The sequence below is a fragment of the Nematolebias whitei genome, chromosome 1, assembly GCF_014905685.2.
Source record: "Nematolebias whitei isolate Nwh7 chromosome 1, NemWhi1, whole genome shotgun sequence".
Taxonomy (NCBI): domain Eukaryota; kingdom Metazoa; phylum Chordata; class Actinopteri; order Cyprinodontiformes; family Rivulidae; genus Nematolebias; species Nematolebias whitei.
This window is the reverse complement of record NC_056498.1, coordinates 45,531,717-45,543,956: the sequence shown is the minus strand read 5'-3', so window position 1 is coordinate 45,543,956 and position 12,240 is coordinate 45,531,717. Positions and strand designations below refer to the sequence as shown.

General features: G+C 43.5%; 1 protein-coding gene across 1 annotated transcript in view; it reads right to left on the bottom strand.

The window, feature by feature from the left end:
* Window positions 1-12,240, bottom strand: part of tm9sf3 (transmembrane 9 superfamily member 3) — an 18,996-nt gene that overhangs the window by 1,714 nt on the left and 5,042 nt on the right. Inside the window, exons 4-14 of the mRNA XM_037684657.1 lie at window positions 10,224-10,384; window positions 10,053-10,130; window positions 9,670-9,801; window positions 9,436-9,602; window positions 7,261-7,355; window positions 7,056-7,186; window positions 4,985-5,124; window positions 1,163-1,231; window positions 941-1,087; window positions 783-866; window positions 630-706 (exon numbers count right to left, since the gene is read on the bottom strand). Of these exons, the coding sequence (XP_037540585.1) occupies window positions 630-706; window positions 783-866; window positions 941-1,087; window positions 1,163-1,231; window positions 4,985-5,124; window positions 7,056-7,186; window positions 7,261-7,355; window positions 9,436-9,602; window positions 9,670-9,801; window positions 10,053-10,130; window positions 10,224-10,384 (1,281 nt within the window). The remainder of the gene's footprint in view (window positions 1-629; window positions 707-782; window positions 867-940; window positions 1,088-1,162; window positions 1,232-4,984; window positions 5,125-7,055; window positions 7,187-7,260; window positions 7,356-9,435; window positions 9,603-9,669; window positions 9,802-10,052; window positions 10,131-10,223; window positions 10,385-12,240) is intronic.

The following is a 12,240-nucleotide window of genomic DNA, read 5'->3' as shown; positions in this document are numbered from 1 at the left end:
TGCGGCTAAATATGCTAGCAGATGCGGCTAAATATGCTAGCAGATGCAGCTAAATATGCTAGCAGATGCAGCTAAATATGCTAGCAGATGCGGCTAAATATGCTAGCAGATGCGGCTAAATATGCTAGCAGATGCGGCTAAATATGCTAGCAGATGCGGCTAAATATGCTAGCAGATGCAGCTAAATATGCTAGCAGATGCGGCTAAATATGCTAGCAGATGTAGCTAAATATGCTAGCAGATGCAGCTAAATATGCTAGCAGATGTACTCTGCAGCCACTTCTTCAACTCGTCCTGAGCAGGCCAGCGGTATGATCATATTGTCCTGTTTGAGCTCTGCCAGGTGGTGTTCCTACAAAAATTAAATCCACAATGCTCGGAGCAACTACATTAGCTCATACTGTTCACACAAACGTCAGTAGCAAAGTAGCGTCCATAATTTCCTGTAAATGGGGGTGGAATAAGGTGGATAGATATAAATTCATAGGACGTTCCTAAATTTGGAGGAGAAGCTGCTAAAACGTCTCCTGAAAAGGTCTGAAGAGAAGAAAAATGTCATGAATAACGAGAAATGGCTGCAAACAGGAAGTTCAGCTCTGAAGCCGTGATGCGTTCAGGGTTCAACTCACCGCACATGATCCCCAGAGCGGTGCTGAACACGGCCATGTAGCCGAAGTAGAAGGACGTCTGAAACAAGCCGTACATCCTGAAACACACAACGAGCGCGTCAGAGCCTTCACGGGTTTGTTTTAACGATTCTCGGGGGAGACGAGACGACTCACTTGGTTTTGAAGAAGTAGTAGTAAAAGGAGTACATGTAAACATAAACCGCCGTGGACGCAGCAGACAGGAAGCTCGTCCACTGCCTGGAAAACAAAAACTGTATTCAGCTCAAACCGGTCGACGAGCTCCGAGGTCAGCGGCGGACAGGAAGCCTCACCATCTGTAGTCTTCGGCGTTGAGCAGGAAGTACGTGCACACGATGGTGACGCACACAGTGACGATGCACAGGATGACCAGGACCAGCATCATGAAGCCGTACACGTAGTAGATCTTGTAGGCCCAGAAGGACGTGAAGATGAAGTACCTGAGGAACCATCAGAAGGTCTGAGCTCACGTCTCCAACATCTAAACCACCGTCACATGAAAACACAGGACTCACATCTCGATGAAGATGGACCCGAACGGTAGGATTCCTCCCAGACACACGATGACCGCCGGCTCCATGAACCTGAGAGCAGAAAGACTTCTTTAGAAACAAAAACCAGCCGGGGACAAGAGCTTCAGCCCCGAAGAGCTTCAGCTGGTCTGGAGACCTGGAACTGAAACAGATGAACGGACCGGACCAACATTTACAACATCATAATTATTTATATTGAGCATTTATCACGAACATTACGATGCTGAACGGAGAAAACTGGGTCCGTCTCCATGATCCTGGTCCATCAGATCTGTCTCCATGATCCTGGTCCATCAGGTCTGTCTCCATGATCCTGGTCCATCAGGTCTGTCTCCATGATCCTGGTCCATCAGGTCCGTCTCCATGATCCTGGTCCATCAGATCTGTCTCCATGATCCTGGTCCATCAGGTCCGTCTCCATGATCCTGGTCCATCAGGCCTCTTCAGGTTTGACTGTCCTGCTCGTGTCCAACAATCTTTAAATCAAACTAGAGACCGTCAGCTGGACTGAGGCCTGAACTTGAACTGCACCAGTCCAGGACCTCTACCTGGTCCTCCTTAAACCAGTGGAGTGTCTTTAGGATCCTTATCCTGCTGGAAGGTGGACCTCAGTCCCAGATCTCTGAAAGACACTATAGGGGTTATCTTGATAGTTTTAAGCTCGGACCAGTCCCTGCTGAGACCATCCCCACACCATGATGCTGCCGCCACCATGCTTCGCTGCAGGGATGGAGTTCTCTGTACAATGGAGGTTGGAGATAATGGGGTCTTGGCCCATAAGGTTCAGTTTTAATCTCAGCTGACCCACAGAATCTTCTTCCACATTTTGGAGGTGAAGCCTGCTGCTCCTCCATGAAGTCCAGCTCTGCGCAGCCTCTAGTGGTCCTCTGGACAGGTCCTCCATCAGGGTGGTCTTGTGGATGCCTCTGATTTCCTCCTGACCTGCTCAGCAGGTTTTTGTGGACGACCCGATCCTGGCAGGTTTGCTGTGATGACATTTTTTTTATCTCCTGACAATGGATTTAATGGAGCTCTGTGGGACCTTCAGGGTTCTGGAAGGTGACCTGTGCAAAGAGTTCCTTGGTCTTCATGATGTCTCGTGCTTGGTGGTAACTTGAACTACAGGTGCTGGTCATAAAATTAGAACATGATGAAAAAGTTGACTTATTTCAGTAATTCCATTCAAAAAGTGAAACTTGTAAATTATATTCATTCATTACACAAAGACTGATATATTTCAAATGTTTATTTATTTTAATGTTGATGATTAGAACTGACAACGAATGAAAACCCCAAATTCAGTATCTCAGAAAATTAGAATATAGACCAATAAAAAAGGATTTTTAGAAATGATGGCCAACTGAAAAGTACGAGCATGTTCAGCATCAAAACTTAGTTGCTGCTCCTTTTGTCTGGATCACTGCATCAATGCGTCGTGTCATGGAGTGGATCAGTCTGGGGCTCTGCTCAGGTGTTCTGAGAGTCCAGGTTGCTCTGATCGTGGCCTTCAGCTCTTCTGAATGTTGGCTCTGGTGTATCACATCTTCCTCTCCATAGATGTTCTATGTGGTTAAGGTCAGGAGAGTTTGCTGGCCCATTAAGAACATGGACACTATGTCTAAAAAAGTTAAATCTGGTCCTCTGGACATTCAGAAAAACAAAACAAAGCAAATCAATAAAAAAATGTAGAAACGTTTCGTCTCTCATCCGAGAGACTTCCTCAGTCTGAGGTGCTGTATTCAGCTCAGTCTCTTAAATAGCACCTTCTCAGAGTGGATCAACCAGTTTGCTGCTGACAACCAGAACCAGCTGATCACATGCTCAAGAAGGACCATCAGCCTAACAATGGATCATTAGCACCTGATGGCTGTTTACTGTTCACAGAGGGCTGAGTGATACTAGCAATCACAGCATTGTAAGAGGGGGACAGTTGAACCTGGAGGCTCCGCCCCTGTTTAATGATGGACGATTTATTTTCACAAAGATGGCCTCCTTTACTCCTCTCTCAAACCATCGTTCCTCTCTGTCCAGGATGTGAACATCTTCATCCCTGAAAGAGTGACCTCTGACCTGGAGATGAGTGTAGACCTCAGAGTCCTGGCCTGATGATGTTGATCTTCTGTGCTGGGCCATCCTTTTGGCCAGTGGCTGTTTAGTTTCCCCGATGTAAGACTGATCACCCTCCTGACACTGAACAGCATACACAACATTACTCTGTTTGTGCCGGGGGACTGGATCTTTGGGATGAACCAGTCTTTAATGTATTTTGGGGTTTAAAAGCCACTGGGACGTTATGTTTAGAAAATAAACATCTCAGTTTCTCTGATACTCCCTCAACATATGGAATGACCACTGGTCTGGGTCTGGGTTCCTCCTTTTCACCTGATGGCTGACTGGAGTCCTGTTTGGGTTTCTTCTTTCAGGAAGGCCCAGTTAGGATATCCACATTGCTCTAGAGCCTGTCTTGTGTGGGATTTCTCCTTCTGCCTGGCTCCTGAGCTAGTGGGGAGCATGCATCAGGATATGGACACCATGGTCCTTAAACCAGGTACTGGTATCTGGTACTGGTATCAACAGGTGCCAAGTCCTGTTGGGAAATGAAATCTGCATCTCCATAAAGTTGATCAGCAGCAGGAAACATGAAGTCTCTAAAACCTCCTGGTAGATGCTGCGTTGACTTTTGACCTCAGAAAACACAGTGGACCAACACCAGCAGATGACATGGCCCCAAACCATCACTGACTGTGGAAATTTGCCACTGGACCTCAAGCAACATGGAATCTGGGCCTCTCCTCTTCCTCCAGACTCTGGGACCTGGATTTCCAAAGGAAATGTAACTTTTACTTTCATCAGAGAACATACGTTTGGACCACTCAGCAGCAGTCCCAGGCGAGACGCTTCTGACGCTGTCTCTTGTTCAAGAGTAGCTTGACACAAGGAATGTGACAGCTGAAACCCATGTCTTGCATACGCCTGAGCGTGGTGGTTCTTGAAGCACTGACTCCAGCTGCAGTCCACTCTTTGTGAATCTCCCCCACATTTTGGAATGGGTTTTGTTTCACCATCCTCTCCAGGGTGTGGTTACACCTGTTGCTTGTACACTTTTCTCTACCACATTGTTTCCTTTCCTTCACCTCTCTATTAATCTGCTTGGACACAGAGCTCTATGAACAGCCAGCCTCTTTAGCAATGACCTTTAGTGTCTTGTCCTCCTTGTGCAAGGTGTCAATGGTCGTCTTTTGGACAACTGTCAAGTCAGCAGTCTCCCCCATCATTGTATAGCTACAGAACTAGACAGAGACCATTTAAAGGCCTTTTCAGGTGTTTCGAGTTAATCAGCTGATCAGAGTGTGACACCAGGTGTCTTCAATATTGAACCTGTTCACAGTATTCTAATTTTCTGAGATGCTGAATGTGGTGTTTTCATTAGTTGTCAGTTATAATCATCAACATTAAAATAAATAAACATTTGAAACATATCAGTTTGTGTGTAATGAATGAATATACAAGTTTCACTTTTTGAATGGAATTACTGAAATAAATCAACTTTTTCATGATATTCTAATTTTAAGACCAGCACTTGTATTTAGAGGTGTTGGTTCTGCCAGAACCGGTGAACTTACTGAATTATGTGGGTTCTGTAGAAGCAAAGGGGGTGAAATCATTCGCACACATCGGTGTCCAGTTTTATATAAATAAACCTTTACACCATTTAACCTTTGCTGACCTTCATTAACCTTCATTAATCCATTTTACTTGGTCTAGTTTAATCTCATGTAGATCTGGTTGCTCCCCCACACCTACCATTTCTTCTCGGGGATGGGCCGCGGCACGGCGTTCACCCGGCAGGGGAAGTTGGGCTGGCCGGACAGATTCCTGCCCAGAATGGTTCCCACCAGGTTGAGGGGCAGAATGACGAAGAAGCAGATGCAGCAGACGGCGACCTGCGGAGACAAGAGTTGTTTTCAGCTGTCTGCTCAGAGTCGAGGCGCTTCGTTGGCGTGACTTTAATAACTGATGGTTCAGGTTTGACCAGAAAGAAACAACATCCCAGATCTTTATTGTCAGAAGGTCTGTGGAACAACTAGGTTTGACATTAAATGTCATCTTTAGACGTCCAACTGAACCCTGGTTAGACCTTCGACTGACGTTTGACCTTCCAGTTGAGTCGAGTGGTTAATGTGGCGAAACACTGATGCCAATAATCAGATTTATTGTTCCATATTTTCCTAACAGAGCACTTTGCTCTCAGACTGCAGGTTTACTTGTGGTTCCTAGAGTTTCCAAAAGCAAAATGGGAGGAAGATCTTTCAGTTCTCAGGCTCCTCTCTTGTGGAACCAACTTCCAGTTTCTGTCCACGAGGCTGACACATTGTCCAGTTTTAAGACTTTCCTTTTTTATAAATCCTATAGTTAGGGTCAGCTTGGGTTTCCTGAGATGTCCCCTAGTTTTGCCGCTACAGGCTTAGACTTCGGGAGGACAAACTGACCACATCTCCTCTCTGCTGCCGTCTTTACTTACTCTACCTGTTTGTAATCATTTCTATCTTAACATGTTTTGACATTCCTCCTATAGAAAGTTCATCTGGACTATAGAAACCACACCTGGACTATAGAAAGTTCACCTGGACTATAGAAACCTGGACTATAGAAACCTGGACTATAGAAACCTGGACTATAGAAACCTGGACCTGTCGTTCTGTGTCTGTTTCTACTTCCTGTCCTCTCAAACCAGCCGGCCGAAGCAGCTGGACGCTCGTCCTGCATCTGGTTCTGCCACCATCAGTTTTATTTGAGCAGAACCACAGATGAGCTCCAGAACCGGTACCCGCTCCTCTGCACTGACCCGTCAGGTACACCAGAATCTTAAACTAACAAAGACCAGATCCACCCGAGGTCTTCGTCCCAGAACTGGACCTGAATAAACCCGGTCAGGAACCAATCGTTGCTCAACGGCTCATTCATCTTTGATTCAAAGCACCATCATTGCATCATGTTCGGTCTGAATTATTAGGATTAGGATTTAATCTAATTTACAGCCCGTTATGATTCACATTAAAATCTACATGAATTATGCCTTCTGTGAGGACTGTTGCATGCTGGGAGTTGTTTTTGCAGATAAAACTACAACACCCAGAATGAAAGACGTCTGAGCGAGGGCTGAATGCTTGAAGACTTGTGCTTGTCTACATTTCTGACCAACAACGTTTTCACCCCAACAGACGGATGCGGTGAATTCTGGTCCTGACCCTGAAGCACCGGATGGACCAGGAACTTCAGGTACAGACGCCTGTGCTCATGCTAACTGTGCTAGCTCAGGAAGTTTGTATTTGATCGTCATCAGTTCGGTGGATCAGTGTGGAGGGAAACGCAAGACGCAGCTCACCTGTAACCGTAGCTTCCACTTTGTAGTACTTTCAAAATAAAACTACAATTACAGAAACGGACACGCACCCAGTTTGGAAATGAGTCGTCGTGTTGGGATACAGTTTGGTACTTTTACAAGAAATGAGACAAACATTCAGATGAATTCTACAGATTCGTACATTTCAACAATCATTTTAAAATGACGTTCCAGCCGGACGGCCGCAAGTCGTTCCACAGAACCGGACTTCCTTCACCGCCAAGTCTGGAAACAGAAAATGGAGCCACCTGTGGACCAACAGGTTCAGAACTCTCTAAATGTTGTGAAAAGTGTTTTTTACGGTTCACCTTTCCTCGCTGTGCTTCAGATGAAGCAACAGATAAATGTAAGAATGTTCATCAAACGTTCTGTTGGCTTCAATACTTCAGCCCCCCAGGAGGAACTGCAGCTCACCACAAACCCATGAACTACAAGCCGTCGCTCCGTCATAACAACGAAGGTAAAACTCACCATGGTGCCGAACGGGATGGCTCTGGAGGCGTGGTAGTAGATGGCGATGAAGTTGATGAAGAAAGCGGTTCCGCACACCATCGACGGGATCAAGAAGGCCCCGATGAACATCTGTTTAATCCACCTTCTGCCTGCATGTTCAAATTAAATCACGTGAGTTTTCACGGCTTTGCAGACAAACTGGCGAACCATGGATGTTGGTTACCTCCTTGTTTTGCATATAAGCTTCCCCCGAAGTAGCCGTTGACGGGAGAGGTCGCAGCGTAAACAAAGATGGCCGTGCTCAGCATGGAGCCCCTCCTGCAAACCACAGAAAATGTTTGAATTTCACTTCGAATGGTCGTTCTAACATTTCTTTAGGCTTCTGATCATTTCTGTAGGACTTCCAATAAAACATTTAACCTCTCTTTCCTTTAAGACCAGACATCTTTACACAGTCGAGTTAAAAACGAGCCAATTCTAAAATAAAATCATTTGTTTTATTTTTAAAAAACGCACGCACCCGATTGAGACACAAGATGCATCCTTCACGTTTTCAGCTGGAGTGTTTTTACTGACGACAACCCGCTCCTAAAAAAACTAAACTACTAAACTACGAGTCTCAGCGTGGTTCTGCCATGGTAGTTTATTTTGAAAGGGTTACAAAGTGGAAACTAGAGAAAGGTCATTTCCTGTGAAACTGCAGCGCGAATGATTTTAGCTACAAGCTGCTGAAAAACGAGAGAAACGCAGAGAGAGGCTAAACAGATCAAACATCTGAAATTTGAAAAAGAAACGAACAGAAAAACAAATTAGTGAAAACAGATTTAAAAGGTGTTTTTAGCTGAAAGAGGCTAAAAAGAGAACAAGTTTAAATATGAGAAAGATGCAGAAAGTGCAAAATTTGGAAAGAATAAAGCAGAGAAAGGCTAAAATCAGCAGGAAAACACCTAAAAAAGTAGCTGAAAATGCAGAACTAAGCTGAGTTTAGCAGAAAGAAGCTGAAATGAGCTGAAAAAAGATTTTAAACAGCTCAAAGGCTTTGAAGGACGTGAAGAGAGCTCCATTCATTTTAAAACATGGCCAACAGAGCTAAATATTTCAAAAAGTAAAAGCTGCACCAAAACCCCCAGCAGGAACATCTCGAACGAGCCGAACGTTTTGATTAGGCGTGCACCGACTTATCAGCCCCAATTTCATTAATTTTGGGAAATCGGACGATACTTGCATGAGAAATCAATTTTACAGATTTAGTTTTAACAACAATTGTCTGAACTTGGTTTATATTTCAAAGCACGACCTCATGGCCAGTTTTAACAAGTTTGTATTGTTTCTAGGATGTTGTTCAAGGGCATGATTTTCAATAAAATAAGAACTGAAGGTGCGTTGTGACCTCAGAACACCTGACAGTGTCGCTTATAAAACAAAAGCTGTATCGACAGGTCAGACTTTTTAGAAATCGGTGTTCTGCGATCAGTGCACCCCTGTTTTGATGCACGAACTGATGAAACAGCTCGAGCGATGAGCTGAAGGCGGCATCGACAGTGAAGACGATTCAGAGGCGTTCAGAGAGCGATGGTTGCGGGCGAGCTCAGCTTCAGCGCCGACCCGCCAACAGAAATATAACCATCGGCTGACAGACTCCGTGAGAGAGTGGGGAAAACAAAAGTCACATAGCAGGAGCCTTTCCACTTCTGCTAACTCAGCTCTAATAATTAAACTTTAAGAGATTTTATTTTCCTCCAAACGCACAAAGTTCTCCCTGTGACAGCCCCAGAGAGAATGTGCGAGCTGCAAAGGATGCTGGGAAGTCTTGTGGAAACGACGTGTGCAATGTTTCTGCGTACGATGTTGTCCCGTGGAGCGGGGGCTGCCGTTTGGCCTCGTTTTGTGCCGGTCAACATTTTAACGTCCGTCTTTCACGTTTTCTCGAGCGTACAGAGAACGACGCCTAAACGATGCACGAGCGTAGCTCACGCTGTGTGAACGTGTGCTGTAACGAAACATTTACATTAGAGCTTGTTAAAATACAACAATAAACCCAGAGCGCACGTCTTTCACAGTTTCAGTTGAGTCGATAGTTTTTCTGTTTGCTTGTGTGTGTCGTGCACAGCACTTGACCAACGGTGCCGTTTTATAAGTCAGAGTCAGAGTTTCTTTATTGTCATTCCACCTCATGTGGTACATGTGGTGGAGCGAAATTATGTCCACAGGGTCCCAGTTACATCCAACAATAAAATGTATAAGAAAAACAGTAATAACATCTAAGATATGAACTAAGAAAAACATCAACTAAATATACACTAAGCACTCATAACATAAAACATTGAACATCAGCACAAACATGAACATGAGTTCATTATAAACATGAGTTCTTTATAAATAAAGTTAAAGTGCTCACTCCGTGTACAGATCCTCAACCATGGCCACGATGATGACGATGAGGGACACGGAGAAGATCTGGCAGCCAGAGCCGATGAGCGAAGAGAAGATCAGAGGATGGCTGGAAGGCCTGAAGACGTCTCCATGAACCTGCTTCCATCCATATTCATCACCCAAGTCTCTGTCCTGTGGAAACAAACAAAACTAATTATACAGAAACCCAAGAAACAAGTCCAAGCCAACGAGAACCCACCATGTCGTCCATTTCTTCCTCTTTACTGTATCTGGCGTAATCTTTTCTTAGGGTCCTCATGAGGATCATGGACACCAGACCCACCAGGAAAATGACCATCATGAAGGAGTTGAAGATGGAGAACCAATGTATCTACAAAGAAAAATTAATCACCAAAATAGACCAAAACACTGCAACAACAAATTATTCTCTGTTTGGACATGAACTCATTATTAATCGTTTAAAATATAATTTTATTTTCATTTTTCAAAGAGCAGAAACAGGTTCTCCCACAGAAGGAGAGGAAACATCAGCGAAGCTCTGGATGGCTGATGAACCACATTAAAGAAAAGCTCTTGCACCTTCTGAAGCTCCACGGACACAAATCAAAGACTTGGACTCACTCTGTGCTGAAAGAAGGACGGGTCCAGGTACTTGTCAAACCGGTCCTCAAACTTGACATCAGACTTCTTCCATTTTACCTGTCCGCAGAAAACAAAACGTTCAGGTGTGTTTGCACTGCTCACGTCATGAACGAGACGGTTATTCGTGCGTTTCGTAGAAGAAGAACTCACGGAGTAAGACATGGTAATCCTGGTGTTTGACATGAGTTTGACTTTCCCCTCGCTCGTCAGATTCACGTCAACGATCCGGTTGCCGTTGAATCCGATCTCCAGCTTCTTGTACGTCCACAGGTAATGCTCCTCTCCGTTCTCATCCGCCTCGCCGACAATCCCTTCAGGAAGTTCACATGCACGGAGGTGAACACGTGGCTCCGTGAGGATATTTCAACCCACAAACATTACGCGTCAGTTTAATCTGTTGGAGTCATGTTTTTAATGTAAACTACTGAGCAAAGTTCATTCTGTGCTCCGAGTAAATATGTTCAATGAACAACGGAGACCACATGGATCTGTGACGTGAACAGTAAAATAATTTGATTTATGTTTCGTCTGCAGCCGTTTGAACTAAAGGAGATTAACAGAAGATCCAAGGACGGTTTGACCCTTCAGTAATGTCACTTTGCTCCCAGCTGCAGAAAGATAAAGAGCTACAGGGAAACATTTATGATGCACTTTCAGAGCATACATTCAACAAAACCGTTTTCCTCACACAAACCCAGGGAGGCGGCAGAAGTGACAGAGACACCGAGCGCACAAGACAACCAACCTCAAATGTCTGCTAGTAAAGAAAAATACATTTTAGTGAATAATTTAATCTAATCTTACGTAACAGATATGATGCTTCAGTGACCTTCCTGACAAATCCAAAGGAAAGATTCATTTATTCCAAGTAGAGAAAATGCATTTCCTGCGAAAATGCATAAGAACTTGCTGAAAAAAACAGCTGCAATTAGCTAAACACATGCTGAAATTTAGCTGAAATGGAAGAACAACCCTAAGTTACCAGAAGAAAGCAAAAGGAACACCCATTTACTGAATTAGGTTTAAATAAGCAGAGCACACAAATTAGGAAATTAGCTAAAAAATGACTGAAATTAGCAAAGAAATGGCTGAAAAGTCAGAAAGAAGCTTAAACTACCAAAAGGAAGTGGTAGGAGCTGAAATGGGAAAAAAAAAAAAAAAAAGAGAAGCTAAATTCAGAACAAAAACAGCTAAATAGTAACTGAAATAGCAGAAAAAAGCTGAAAGGCACGTAACCTGAAATTAGAATAAAGAAGTTAATTAGGCTAAAAGTAGTAGAAATCATGAAAAAATTTGAATTTATCCGAAAACAGCTGAAATGAGGTAAACCATGCTGAAACATAGCTGCTGAAAATGTAGAACAAGCTTACAAGAACAAGCAGAAGAAAGCAGAAAGAACACATTTGCTGAAGAAAAAAAAAAGCAGAAATGACCCAAAAAAATAAAATAAAATTAAAAAAAAACCATCCGAAAAGTAGCTACAAAGGCAGAAAGAAGGTTAAATTACCAGGACGAAGTGGAGAAAGCATGTTTGCTGATTTAGGCTGAAAAAAGTTGAAATGAGTGCATTTTTTTAATTAGCTGAAAAAGCTCAAATTAGCATAAAACAGCTATATAGTAGCTGAAATAGCAGAAAAAGCTGAAACAGAAATAAGCTGAAAGGAGCATAACAAGCTGAAATTAGCAAAAAGAATCAGAAAGAAGCACAAAACAGCTGAAAAAAACAACTGAAAGTAGCTGATAAAATGTAAATTTGCACAAAGAAGTCGAAAACAGCTGAAGCAGAACAAAATGTGAAAGGAGCAGTAAAAGGCTGTAAACAGATCTAAATAATAGAAAATGAGCTCAATTCATTTTCTGAGAAAAAAAAATGTCAGAAAAGGCTAAATATTTCAAAAAGCTAAAGTTGCACCAATACCAGACGTCATTACAGGATTGTCCTGAAAGAGCCGAGCGTTTTGATTCATGATTTGTTGAAATAGAACAAAACTTGTGGAACAAGGAAGATGCTGAAAAATGTACGGAAGGAAACGATCACAACAGAGTGAATGATAAATATTCACCCTGTTGTTCTACAAACACTCAGAACTGTGTTAATATCCACCTTTAACATCCTGCTGCACACACACACCTGCTGCACACACACACACACACCCACACACACACA